The sequence below is a fragment of the Nyctereutes procyonoides genome, unplaced genomic scaffold, assembly GCF_905146905.1.
Source record: "Nyctereutes procyonoides isolate TBG_1078 unplaced genomic scaffold, NYPRO_anot_genome, whole genome shotgun sequence".
In the NCBI taxonomy this organism is placed as follows: Eukaryota; Metazoa; Chordata; class Mammalia; order Carnivora; family Canidae; genus Nyctereutes; species Nyctereutes procyonoides.
In genome coordinates, this window is record NW_026575146.1 from 15,457,062 (window position 1) to 15,471,173 (window position 14,112).

A 14,112-nucleotide genomic window follows, 5' to 3' on the forward strand; every position below is an offset into this window, starting at 1 on the left:
ACAAAGCATGCCCTGCATCCAGTCTGCCAGTGTGTAAGTGGTGGCAGGTGTCCTTAACCTCCCTGGTGGTCGGAGGAGGGTGCGTTACTGATGGTGTATCACCCTGCTGCTTCCAGGCCAAGGGCTACCATCCTGATTTGCTTTTGCATCTCTGATTTCACACTTCAGTGCTTAGGAAAACTTTGCTGTGGGATTCTGTGTCCCTATTCCCCTGTGAAGCCTGCTCTTCTGAGGAGGTATTGACATGCTTTGTTTTTACCACATGAAGGGAGAAACCTTAAGATTTTGGTGAGTCTGTGTCTCTGGTATGTCTGCATCCAGAAACGTGAGTGCCTGAGGCTTACGGACTACATACTTGCTGAGCTTGGGACCTTTTCCTTGGGTGTAATCACCATTGATGGTGTGACTCATGGACAAATAATCACTGCCTTTGGCTAAAGAGAAGTGTTTTTTGTTGTTTTTTAATTACAGAACGGGAACAGAATTGGGAAGCCGTGGATGGCAGTGAGGAGGAAATAGAAAAGAAGCACTTCTTCATTAATATCTGCCACAGAGTGTTGCAGGAAGGCCAGGCCAAAGGCTGCCCTGAAGATGCGGCTGTGTGCTCCGTTGGTGAGTTGTGCCCAGAGCAGGGATCCCGGTGGTGGTTTTCCTGAAGGCGTGCAGAACTCGGCTGCATCCAGTTTGGAGCAAATGAGAAAGTCTTCCTGTGGTTTATGTAAATCTCGTCTGAGTTCAGCAGATATGGGATGGGGAGGAAAAAAAAGTTGATGACTCAAATGTAGGTAAATGTAGCTCTAGAAACTGTAGCATGTCGTTGTCCTAAAGCTGGCCAGAGACTCCTGATGGTAGGTAATGCCGTAACTGGGAGCAGAAGGACTCAGGCTGGAAGTTGAGTATCTTTTCACTTTGTAACTTGAAGAACAATGTTGCCAGTACCTTGTATAAAACTGATTTTGGGTTTTAACAGCTTTACTGCCTGTAACTGTTAACAAATTACGGCTTTAGGCAAGTGGCATCTCACTGAACTTTTCCTAGAATACTTGTACCCCTGGGGTGCCTGTAGCTGTAACTCTGTTGGTCCTGTGGCTTTCTTGGCAGAAACTGCTCAGTCACATGTTTCACACATTACTTGTCTGCCATGTAAGACTCACCTGGAAAACGAGGGGCAGTGAGAGTAATTAGGATGTTTACAAATATTAGATACAGAATTGTGCACCTAGGCTGGGTTTTAGGAATTACCCTGGCATTCAGAATTGGTGATGTGTCTTTTGAAGCGGGTCCAGGCATGCCCATGCATCTGTGTAAGCAGGACTTGGGACAGAGTGTCAGTGCTTGATAGTAAAAGTCAGCTGAACCAAGAGAGAAGCAGTCATCTGCCTGGCTTGCTGAACAAGTTCAATTAGTTTCTGCTTTGGTCCTGGACAAACTTTAGCCTCTTGGCTGTGCTTTCAAAAGACCCTGTGTCTCAGGGGAGCGGAGACCTAGAAACCAGGGGAACAATGTTACTCCATGGATGGCTTGCTATTGGCCTCGTGCCCATGGAACAGGACGTTGTTGATTATCACTGTGCTGTCTCATTGAGGCTGGACGTGGCCGTGGTGTCTAGAGTGGCAGCCACTGCCCGCCAAACCCATCCCTCAAGAAAACCCACCAACCACGGGGCCAGGCCAGGCAGGCTGGGGATGGGGCCGCAGCACCCTTGCTGGGTCCTGCTGATATGTTCCTACCTCTTCTCCTGTGTCATCATCACTTTTAATCGTGTCTTCTGTTTTGCCCCCTTTCTTTCCGCAGATAAAAATGGATTTAAAAATCTAGGCAAATTTATTTCTCCTCCTACAAAGGAGAGAGGGAATCTTCAGCTCTCATATTCAGATGGTAGTGACTGTGGCCACAAGAAGATAACGAGTAACATAACACTTGTCTGCAAGCCAGGTGAGCCGTTTTGAAAAAGGGAAGAGGCTACATGGGGTAGTGGTTTTTGCCCCAGCTGAGCCCGCATGCTTCATTTCTGTTTCTCACGGGCCGCTGCCAGGAGTGGGAGGTAGGAAGGGGTCGTGCCACACCATGTAGGTTCTAGAACCTTCAGTGGTGGTCTGTGGGATTCAAGCCCCCACCCCCCACCCCAAACCAGTCCAGAAATGAAGAAACCATATGGTGTCGAGAGAGTCGTGTTGCAATTTTCCAAATGAGTTATGAGTCTCCGCGCGGCTTCCTCTTCCTGGGGACTGATACCGAGTGGCCGTGCCGGCTGCTTAACTTCCTCCAAAGGGGGAAAATCGTAAGTGCTTGAAAAATGTCCGTGATCTCACTCTTTAAACACAATGCTCTTCTTCGTTTACCTTTATTTATAGGTTTACTTTGTTTTTACAGTCAAAATCTATATATATTCATACATTTTTTTCAGTGTTCCTCAAAACATGGCATTTTGTGAATACTTTTCTGTTTCGCAGTTATATTAATAATTTGTAGGGACTTCCTTGTTGCTAATGGCTTGGTCTTACTATTTTTAAATGTTTTCCCTATTGTTGGATTAGTAGCATGTTTCCAGTGCTGGTGATTGTGCTGTTACAGATCCCCTCTCCCCCTCCTGTTGAAATATTTTTTTTTGGAAAAATGCCCAGCTGTGGGATAAGGTCAAGGGCTAGGACTATTTTTTGTTTTTGAATGTTTTTTGAATTGTAAAATATTTGTAAGGCAAAAATTGCCAGTTTTAAGGAACTCTAGTAAAATGCACGGAACACGAAATCCAACATTTTAACCTTGTTAAGATGTCCAGTTCGGTGGCCTTAAGGACATTCACCACCATCCGTCTCCAGAACTTTTCCAGCTTCTCAGACAGACACTGTCCTTATTGAACACTGACTCCTCACCCCGCCCCAGCCCCTGGCAACCACCCTTCTTTCTGCCTCTGCAGGTTTGATTACTCTCAGAACCTCATGTCAGTGGAATCACAGTATTCATGGGACTATTTTTAGTTTAGGAACGATTAGTGATACATTTTTCTTCTTCGTTGACAGGTGATCTGGAAAGTGCTCCGGTGTTGAGGACCTCTGGGGACAGTGGCTGCTTCTATGAGTTTGAGTGGCATACAGCCGCCGCCTGCGTGCTGTCTAAGACAGAGGGCGAGAACTGCACGGTCTTTGATTCCCAGGCAGGTGTGTGTCTGCATGGCACCTTGTTGGTGTGGTGCCACCTGGAACTGTTTAGGGTTTTTTGTTTTTCTCCCCTTTAATATTTTCTATGAGTTTTAGACATAACCTGCTTCAGAATTATATTAATGCTGTTTCACCAAAAATTTGAAAGTCTGACATTTGAGGTTGAGATAATGAGAAACGTACCTCTTAAATGCATGGTGGAGGTAGGTGTGCTGAATGCAGAATGTGAGGATCACAAGGAAATCGTGTTTGAAAGGGCTTTTTGTAGAAGTTAATGGCCTAGAAACCCTACCTTAGACTTTTCAAGAAGGTCATCTAGCTTTGAACCTACTGGTTGTTTATTCACCCAGCAGTTTAGGCTCTTTGAACAGGGTTTTTAGGTTAACACAAATGGGAATGGTGGTGGTGAATCCATTTTCAGGGAAATGTCCATAAGTGCAGTTCTGGAGGCCTGAAGGGAAAAGCATCTTTCCTGCCACTTTATGGCTCCTCGCCATTGGCCAGTTCCTCAGAAGACTTTTCTCTCTCTGAAACTGCGAGCTTGGGGCCACCCTTCTTGCCTGTGATCCAACTGACCTTACATATTGGCATTGTTTTTACTCTTAGGGTTTTCTTTTGATTTGTCACCCCTCACAAAGAAAAATGGTGCATATAAAGTTGATACAGAGAAGTATGATTTTTACATAAATGTTTGTGGTGCGGTGTCTGTGAGCTTCTGTCAGAAGGACTCTGGAGCCTGTCAAATAGCAAAAAGGCAAGTAACTCTTTTTTAGTTATGGGCTTCCCTTAGGTATCTCATACTGACAAATATTTTATTCTGGAATAGGTGTGTTCTCTACTGATATCATTGCTTTTCAAGGAGCAGTAAACACAAAGAAGACCTGGCTTAAAAAGAGGATGCTAAGAGTCTAATTCCCTGGAAGAGGAGCAGACTGCACCCTTAGAATTTACATAATACCTTGCTTCTGGGTAGTTTGCATTTCTTAGTTGTTAGAAACGCACGTTTCTCTGTTCAGTGTAGTAATAATTCAGGTGAGATGGTTGTACCTTAAACTAGCGATGCTCAGCGTGGCCTTGGGTCCTGGAGTGGGGGATCGGCCTGCCCTTCTACTCTACTGCAGACCCTGGTGATCCTGGACATTGTCCCCACCCCACTGCTCGGTGGCCCTTCCTTCTGCTTCTGGGTTACAGCATCACAAGGTTTCTGGCCTTGCCATCTTTTCTGAGAGACATTTGTTTGCTTGTTTTAGTGATGGAAAGGCTTGGGACTTGGGAGTGAGTAATGCAAAGCTGTCATATTATGATGGGATGATCCAGTTGAACTATAGGGATGGCGCGCCTTACAATAATGAGAAGCACACACCAAGAGCTACACTGATCACCTTCCTTTGTGACCGAGAGGCTGGAGTCGGTCGCCCTGAATATCAGGTAGGAACTGTGCGCCATGTGCACGTGTGTGGGCTTCCATCGCTGATGAGAGCCAAGAGTAAGAGAACATCAGTCTCGTGAGGACAGGGGGAAAGAAAACAGTGGGTGGAACACAGCTAGTGACTTTTCTGGAGTGAGATGAGGTTCTGACCAGAGCGGAGGTGTGATCTGTGGTCTTTCCTGGGGAGAAACCATCAACTTCTCTGGCTCCCCGAGACTTACGCAGGAGCCTGTCCCGGCCCTTATTTTAGAAAGCAGAGCTATGATTAGTCTGGTTTCCTGGCCAAATCATCATCTGCTGTGATTTTAATTAATCCTTTTAGATTTGCCTGGGTACCTAGGGCACTCACTGTTCATCTGAACTGGTTATTCAGTGGGCCATACACCTTAATGGTAGCCGACCACCCTGTTGGTTTTGTCTATGAAGCTTGCATCAAAAAATCATCCTAATGGCACTTAACTGAGACTAGATTTCCATCTTCATTTATTACTGGGGTATATTCATTTTAATAAGACACACATAGATGAGCAAAGTAAACTTACTTTCTTATAGTTCTCATTTACAGAAATTGCCCATCATTTTTTTTTAATTTTTATTTATGATAGTCACATAGAATGAGAGAGAGAGGGGCAGAGACACAGGCAGAGGGAGAAGCAGGCTCCATGCACCGGGAGCCCGATGTGGGATTCGATCCCGGGTCTCCAGGATCGCGCCCTGGGCCAAAGGCAGGCGCCAAACCGCTGCGCCACCCAGGGATCCCTTGCCCATCATTTTTTAAATGCTGGCTTGGTACAACATTCCCCTTTGTCTTTGCCACCCCGCCTGTTCCTCTCTGTGCCATGTGATTAGGAGGAAGATAACTCTACCTACAACTTCCGATGGTACACCAGTTACGCTTGCCCAGAGGAGCCCCTGGAATGTGTGGTGACCGACCCCTCCACACTGGAGCAGTATGATCTCTCCAGGTGAGACCAGAGTCCGCCTTCCTTGGCCCTGGCCCTGACCCTAGTCCAGTGTAGTGATAATTAGCTTAGGTGAGCACATAACTGAGTTAAAAATGGAGAGTTAAGTTCTGGGGGTGCAGAACCAGATGGGGAGTTTTAAGCAGAGTAAATTCTAATAGTCTAGTGGTAGCCTTTGTGACACCCACTGCTCTTTGCCACAGCAAAGTGTCAGACTTCAGCTCATTGTGTAAAACAAGGACTGTCAGTACAGAGGTGTGGGGGAGTGGCCCATGCAGGATCCACTGAGTACTGAGGGTAGTGAAGGTTGAGATGTTCATGGGTATTGTGAGTCACGGTGAGCCACATTCCATAGTTTAATTGGTAGTGTGTGTTTCATTCTGAATGTCCTTAACTACTTAGACATGAACGGTCAGATTGAAGTCTGTTAAAATTAAAAGTATGCATTTGCTTTCAAATTCTAGTCTAGCAAAATCCGAAGGTGGTCGAGGAGGAAACTGGTATGCCATGGACAACGCAGGCGAGCACAGCACGTGGAGGAAATACTACATAAATGTGTGTCGACCTCTGAACCCCGTGCCGGGCTGTGATCGGTACGCGTCGGTGTGCCAGATGAAATACAAAAATGATCAGGTGAGTCTCGCCCCTCGCCCTCCCCCTCCCAGAGCATATGACTCAGTGGGTGGAGGCAGTTATTTTGGGACTTCCAGATCAGAGTAGGCCTGGCTGCTGAGGCGAAGCCCTCTGAGCAAGAGTGGGGCCCCCCCACAGATGTGATCATGCTCGAGTCATTGTTCAGATTTAGAACTTCATGAGATGCTTTGGTGCTGGTGACCTCTGATCACAGCACAGGGGAGACGAAGCTCCTGATGGCACATCTAGCCTGCGTTCAAAAGCATCTTTCAGACCAGTAGACATGTGTAAAGAATAGTTTTCGCTTCCAGAGGCTCTTGCTTCTGGCTTGTTAGTGGGGAGGGAGCTTGGGAGAGTAGATCCAAGCATTAGCTTTTACTTGGGGTGCTGGGCTGCACCTCATCATCGATCGAATGCAGTTACTGCCGGAACTTTGGTACGTTTCCCTGTGTTCCTCGTACACAGTGAATCTTAAAATAAGATGTATGTGTGCTTCTTTAAAAATAGCATGTCGGGAATGTACTTTTGCTGGCACGTTTTCCAGCTTGGAGGTATCTTAAGGAAGCTGACGAGCGCACTCTGGTGGTTAAGAATTACATTCCTTGCTGCATTTACACGTGCACAGACTTGTGTGCGCTCTTTGTTGGAGTGAGGATTTCAGAGTCAATCCTTATTATCCACTGGTTCTGTGTTTGAGAATCACTTACTTGTCAGCACTGATCTGTGGCCCCAAAATCAAAACCTGCAGTGCTGTGAATCATATGTGGATGTGTGTAGAATGGCCTCAAAGTGCACGTTCCCAGAGAAGGTGGAGCCAGACAAAGCTCTGCCTTCTGAGGGTTCTCCTCCCGAGATGACCATGGAATGGTCATTATTTATTCATGGGGCAGGGTGGAGGAGCGCCAGAGGTTCTTGGTTCAGGGCCAGGTGCACAGGGGGTGAGGCCTGTCTTGGATGCCCATTGGTGGGGCGGCCTCCAGCAAGTTACTTACCACATCTGAACCTCCTTTCCCCTATGGTAAAGTAAAGAAAATAGAATCTGCCAGCATGCGTTGTTCTCAGGATTTAAGGTCATCATCTCTATGGGATAGTGTATGTATAGGGACATATTTCCTCTGGGATGATGGGTCATTGTTTGTGATGACTTTGTGGACTGCAAGTGCTGTTGCTGAATAACAAGAATCAAAATATATCAGTAATGAAGAAGTCTTGTTTTCTCCTCGGTGGGAAAATCTAACAGACACATCTGTTTGCAGGGTTCCTTTTCTGAGGTAGCATCAATCAGTAACTTGGGGGTCACAAAGACAGGCCCTACTGTGGAAGACAGCGGCAGCCTCCTATTAGAGTATGTGAATGGCTCTGAGTGCACCACCAGTGATGGGAAGCTGACCACCTACACCACGAGGATCCATCTTGTCTGTTCCAGGGGCAGCATGGTAAGGCACATGCTGCCTGTGACCTTGATGCCATCGAGGTCTTTGTGGCTGAGCACCAGTCAGTGTGTCTGTTATAGAGACGAATGAGTCTGCGGGGAGGTGGGGTGGCATTTTCCGTCTGGGTGGTATGGACCCTATCCTGTCCCTTAGTTCTTGTCAGCTGGTGATGGAGGATCCCGACAAGCACAATGGTCTTAGGACAGATTGGCCCGAACCCCTGACGTTCGTAGGTAAGGAAGCCAGGGCTCAGTGCCACACAGGGCCATAGGCGAGCAATGAGGGCTATGTGTGTAACACGTGGTCAGATAAAGAATAAAAGATTAAGGCCAGAACATAGAGAAAGCAACAGAGATCGCTTTTGGCCATAAGTTTCTCAGGGCAAAGCAGAAGAGGAATCTCCAGATAAAAGTGCTTTGGGGTCATTATGAGACCATCCCAACTGCTTTCTTAAAAAAAACGAAGTTGGTAGAAATATATATAACAAAAAATGTATCATTTAAGCCATTTTTAGGTATATAGTTCAGTGGTGTTAAGATCCCTCATGGTGTTGTGCGCTGTCCCTGGCACTCGTGCCCAGAACTTGGCTCTCCCAAGTCCACTTGCTTTTTCACCGAGAGTTTCACATTTATATCTGGATCGTGTTTTTTTTTTTTTTTTTAAGATTTTATTTATTCATGATAGACACAGAGAGAGAAGCAGAGACACAGGCAGAGGGAAAAGCAGGCTCCATGCAGGGAGCCCAACATGGGACTCGATCCTGGGTCTCCAGGATCAGGCCGTGGGCTGAAGGCAGGCACTTAAACTGCTGAGCCACCCGGGCTGCCCTGGATCGTGTGGTTTTTGAATAATTACTACACTCTAAGGTGAATACAGAATGGAGATAATGAAATTCAGGTTTATTATCAAATTATTGAGGACAGTCAGGTACACATTTTAAGGGTCTGTTACAGCTTCCTGTAGCTTCACTGAGACAAAGAGCCGAAGTAGGCAGTGCTAGCAGTCTGGGGACTTTGTCACACACGTCCCAGTTGCCTTCAAGATCCCAAGTTATCTGTCATTTACCAACACACGATTTTTTCCAAGAGATCATTTTTTGGAGGTAAAGAAAGGGTCTCTGATAAGGGGATGAAATTACTAGCTGGATGAGCATGGGCCCGTGTTGTGCAGGAAAGGTGTTCCATGACCGAACAGTAAACCCACTCCTTGATTAGCCTGGGGTGGGTTTGCTGTTGTCTTCTCAGCCTCGGGAAGAACTCCTGGCTGCTCAGCCCCACCCTTACTGTCCTCTGGGCATGTCCATGTCCCCTCCTTAAAGCCTTGCCCCCTTTCCCACTCTAGTTTCTTGTTGCCGTGGAGATAGTGGACTGTTCCAGGAGGCTTTCTGGGATCCTTAGTTTTTCAGCCTTCCCGGGACACCTTACTTATGTGGACAGTGTATGTTGGCTTTCAGAGCAGCTTCATGTGGTGACTATCTCTGAGTGCCTTGTAGGGCCGGCCATGCGCTGTGCATGCAGACACTGTGAACAGAAGTCTGTCCACAGAGTTCAGCAGGCCACAGAACTTCCATGCCTAGAGCAGCTCCTTTTCACAAGTGCACTGTGGGGCAGAAGGGAAGGATGTGTTTCTGTTTGACTGTGAGAGATGCCGAGGCTGAGAGGGCACTCGGTGGGCATAGTGTGGGCTTACCATCAGGTGGCCAGCACATCCTCATCTTGTGAGCCTGGGCGGGTGTCCAGACTCTCTTGCGCCCCTGTGTTCTCGTCTGCGTACACCCAGTGGATGAGTACAGACCCTGGTTCCCAGGGGTCATTGGGAGTCTCCGTTGAGAAATGCTAACAAAACTTCATGGAGCAATGAGATCTCTTGGTGCAAGCGGCTGTCAGCCTGCAGTGGGCAGGCCTTGCATAGAACATGGTGTGGCACACTTCTGGGGGTTTCTTACAGGTACACACCCAGAAGAGTGTGTAGAGTGTAAGTTGACACAGCGAGCAGAGCTATGCAGCCAGACCCCACCTAGAGCAGCATCCCAGGAGGCTCCCGTTGTTCCTTCCAGTCCCTTCTCCACCCTCATGCTGGTCTCTAACGCCACGGGGCAGTTCCCCAGTTTTGAGCTTAACACAGGACATCATGCACACTCTAGTCTGCTGTGTCTGGTTTCTTACGCCCTATACTCTTGGCGTAGAGTGTTTTTCAAAAGCCTGGACTAAACACAAACCCAGATTGGATCCCAGTTCTCCTGTTTACAACCATGTGACCTCAGGTGAATTCCTTGACACCCAAGCCTGAGACATACCATCCCTTTAGTAGGAATACTGAGGACATTACATTGTAATTTGGTAGTGTACATGGAGCAGCTAGCCTGTCACAGACGCGTACTTAAACATTCAGTAGAGCTGGCTGTTTTTAGACACGATGCCAGTATTGTCTTGGTGAGATTGAGCTCAGTCTTATCATACTGACTGTCACCCGGGGTTTAATTTTTCAGAATACCCACCCCATATTTTCCCTCAGTTGGGAGTGTGTGGTCAGTTTCCTGTGGAATACAGAAGCCGCCTGTCCTATCCAGATAATGACGGACACAGACCAGGTACGTGTGCTCTCCCGGGGCGTCTCCCCAAGCTGCCTCTGGATATTCCCACCCAGGTGTCACCGCTCTGCACTCACACCTCCCCTTGTGCTTCCAAATCTGTTATTGGCATCACCTTTTCCTGCACATTGACAGCAGGCCTCTGGGAATCATCCTACATCGCACTTCCTGACCCCAGCTCCCAGGTGCTTGCCCGAAAATCAGGCCCTCAGCTTTGCTGCCCAGTGACTGCACATTCCTACCTTCTCCATTCCCCTGTCCCTTTGACATTGCAGTGGCATCCCAGTGGGCTCTGGGGGTTCACCACCACTGCAGAGATGCAAGTGGTTAATACATTACCCTAACACCTAAAATGTATTGGTGCCCCGTCATCTATAGGATCTAGCCCATCTGTTTCAGTACATTCAAGGTTTTAAAACTTGGATCCCACATTTATTATGACCATTTCTTGTATGTGCCTTGTGCCGTCCTGGCTCGTCCTACTCTTTGGCCTTGGCATGTATTCTTGCCCTTGGGTGAGCCCTCTCCTGTAGAGTGTAGCAGCAAATGACTCTGTGATGTGTTTTCTGACTCCAGAGGGAGACTTGTGGATTCACAGCCCTGCGTGTTTTCTTTATGGTGGGACTTACTTTGCTCCCTCCCCTTTTAAAATCTCCGCTTCGACAGCAGAGCCCAGACTCACCGAAAGGAAAGGTCTCTGCCAGGGTCCTGGGCTTGTGGAGCCTGGGGAAGGTGGGGATGACAGGGGTCCACACTCTGTCCGCATTCCTAGTTTCTGGGGTTGGGGCTGCTGCTCCTTTCCCTGCACCTGACAGAGTGCGCAGAAAACAGACATGGGGAAGGGGAAGGTTTATGATGTCTCCTAGAAGAGGAGGGGCGGTGAAATCCCTTGTGCCTCCCATCATCATTACCTCTAATGAATGATACAGAAAACAGAACACTTAAACCAACTTTCTTGAGTTTTTTGTTTTTGTTTTTTAAAAATTATTTGTGGGTTGCTTATGGTTTCCACTTAATTTTTTTAATTTAAATTCAATTTGCCAACATATAGTACACCATTAGTTTCAGATGTAGAATTCATTAATTCATTAGTTGTGTGTAACAGACAGTGCTCATCACATCATGTGCCCTCCTTAATGCCCGTCACCCAGTTACTCTATCCCCTCACCCATCTCCTCTCCAGCAACCATCAGTTTGTTTCTGAGAGTTAAGTGTTTCCCATGGTTTATCTTCCTCTGAATTTTTCACCCTCAGTTTCTCCCCTTCTTCCCTTTTGGTCCTTTGCACTATTTCTTATATTCTGCATATGAGTCAACCTAACTTTTCCTTCGGGGGTCAGCTTTGGTGGTCTTACTCAGGTAAAAATTGTAGCCCTAAGAGCTTTCAGGTAAGTTTAATATTTCTAAGTCCAGTATCACACTTGGGCAGACAGCAGGGGCCATGTCTGAAGGGGCTGGTGGCTGGTGAGTACACAGAGGGCTGCTCTTCTGATAGGGGTTTGAAGTCCATGAGAGGCGCATGTTTTGTGAGGTCCATACATGCAGGCTGTGGAGGTACTGTGTATTTGCTGAGCTCTTGTGGAATTGGATTGAACATGTCTCTTTCCCCCATTGCTCTTGCAGGCCTGTTCTATCAGGGACCCAAACAGTGGCTTTGTGTTTGATCTCAACCCACTGAACAGTTCCCAAGGATATGTGGTCTCAGGCATTGGGAAGACTTTTATGGTAAGAGTTTTGTGATGAATTTCCAGTTTGCTTTGAAACCAGGAGAGAGTGCACTGGAGTCACCTGCAGCTGGTGCAGCTGGTGGCAGGTGTCTTTAGAAATGGCCCAGGGCACTGTGGTGGCAGCTCTCAACTGGAAAGTGAAGAAAGAATCCAAATTTAAGGGGAAACGGAGATAAAATGCACTCCCATCCTGCTGTACTGCAGACGTGTGAGGGTGCCATTCTTCCGAAAATCCATTATTCCAGATCTGTTGCTGTGTGTCTAGAGCAGTGGTCCTAGGCCAGCAGCATTGGTGTCACCTGGAATTTGTTAGAAGAACAAGTTCTGTGGGATGGGTCCTTCAGTTTGTTTTAACCAGGCCCCGGGTGATTCTGTTGTCTGCTGGAGTCTGAGAACCACTAATCGCAAGGAAGTGGTACTTATGTTATCCTGTAAAAGGGCAACGACCTGGGTGGCTGTGTTCTAGAATCTTGCGACACCACTTCCTTCATCAATAGCCTTGACGGAAGGAGAGAATAACCTTTGAGAAAAGGAAGTTGGGATAAGACCATCTTATGTAAACTTGATACCGAGGGGAACTTTGTAGGTACACCTCATGCGGAAGAGCATATGGCTCGTTCCATAGCCCAGGAGAACACCCAAACAGAATTTGTCCCTCAGTGGCACAGTGGCTGGTCATCCACCCACCCTCAGCCCCCAGATTGCTTCTACGGAGTTTGGTTTAAAATAGGTGAGAGCGTATGTGGCCACATGTAAGAGTGAGAGGCAAAGTGTTGGTGCACTAGAAAACATGCTGGAAGATGCTCTTACAGAGAACATGCTAGAAGCAGGTCAGACAGGCTCTGCCTCAGGCACACTAGCAGAGGTGTTGGGAGATTGCAGATGTGTCTGGTCTCCTGGGTGTGGCATGGCCAGTGTGCCGCCAGAAGAGCTGTCTACTGAGCACACCACCACCCACCAGCTGACTGCCTGGCTTTGTACCCTCGTCACCTAGTCCTGCTGGCTCACTTGCCCTCGGATACACCCAGTGGCCTCCTCGTACTGCTGAAGCTGCCTAGCGAGTGAGACCTCTCTGGGGGCGCCTGGACACCTCCAATTGGAGGGGCCTGCAGATGTGGGCGGCCAGGATGGCCAATGCCCACAACACGGCAGAGCAAGCCCAGGCTTCTCTCAGCTCTGTTGTTAATTTATGGGCATGTCTGTGAAAGAAGGAAAGGGAGCCTGTCCCAGAATTTCATCCCCAGGCCTCGTGCACACAATCCACTCGGCTGCTGAGCACCTGTGTGCGGTATCATCCTAACTGGCCATTTCCTGAGTCGGAAATTGGTCTTTAAGAAAAGCACTTTCTGTATGTAAACCTTGACTACGTACACACTGTCCATGATCATTTAACAGATGTAGAGAAGTCTTCTCTGTGTCTTCATACCATAGAGTGTATTTAACTTCATTTTCATGACAGAGTGATATTAACATCTTATTTCTTCTGTTAAAGATGGTGTGTTGTTATATGCAATGTATCTCTTGCATTTAGAGGTACAGGGCTGTATAAATAAACCTGTTTATTTTTCCTTAGAAGCAGTGTATGGGCATTGCCATTTGGACTTAAATGTTGCATTATGTACTATTTAGAATTTTACTGAACATGTAAGTTGGTAACCTGAATGCAATCTAGTTAGTCTGGCAGGGTTTAAGTTCCTAGGGCTCTTATTTGTGGCGAGTTATGTGGTCTGAGTTAACTTGTACGGCTCTTGCTGTCTGGCCTGCAGTTTAACGTGTGTGGCACGATGCCGGTCTGTGGGACCCTCGATGGAAAACCGGCCTCTGGCTGTGAGGTGGAATTTCAGACAGAGGATCTAAAGAACCTGAAACCCAAAAGGCTGGTTGGACTCGAGAAAACCCTCCAGCTGTCCACTGAGGGCTTTATAACTCTGACCTACAAAGGGCCTCTCTCCCCTTCCACAGGTGAGCTCAGGACCATGTTGTTTTGCAGCTAATGAGCCTCCTGGGGGCTCTGACTTGTCTAGGAACCTTCTGAGTGTGCACTGTAAGCAATGGTGCAGTCCTGTCACCGCCCTCCTGCCTCTGGGCCACAGCACTGCACTCCAGAATTATCCTGTGGCTCGGCCAGGCCCCTGACATGCGCTCCTGTAACTAGCGGGGTTATGCTGTTGGCTCTCCTGC

The 14,112-nt window shown here is 47.6% G+C and overlaps 1 protein-coding gene across 2 annotated transcripts in view; it reads left to right on the forward strand.

Annotated features, from left to right (window-relative positions):
- The window catches only part of IGF2R (insulin like growth factor 2 receptor), a 101,421-nt gene that overhangs the window by 54,543 nt on the left and 32,766 nt on the right, over positions 1 to 14,112 (forward strand). For both annotated transcript variants that reach the window (XM_055310302.1, XM_055310301.1), the window contains exons 12-22: positions 472 to 612; positions 1,795 to 1,935; positions 3,021 to 3,158; positions 3,765 to 3,912; positions 4,409 to 4,586; positions 5,437 to 5,552; positions 6,014 to 6,182; positions 7,439 to 7,618; positions 10,104 to 10,205; positions 11,828 to 11,929; positions 13,698 to 13,893. In XM_055310302.1, coding sequence (XP_055166277.1) covers positions 472 to 612; positions 1,795 to 1,935; positions 3,021 to 3,158; positions 3,765 to 3,912; positions 4,409 to 4,586; positions 5,437 to 5,552; positions 6,014 to 6,182; positions 7,439 to 7,618; positions 10,104 to 10,205; positions 11,828 to 11,929; positions 13,698 to 13,893 — 1,611 coding nt within the window. The remainder of the gene's footprint in view (positions 1 to 471; positions 613 to 1,794; positions 1,936 to 3,020; positions 3,159 to 3,764; positions 3,913 to 4,408; positions 4,587 to 5,436; positions 5,553 to 6,013; positions 6,183 to 7,438; positions 7,619 to 10,103; positions 10,206 to 11,827; positions 11,930 to 13,697; positions 13,894 to 14,112) is intronic.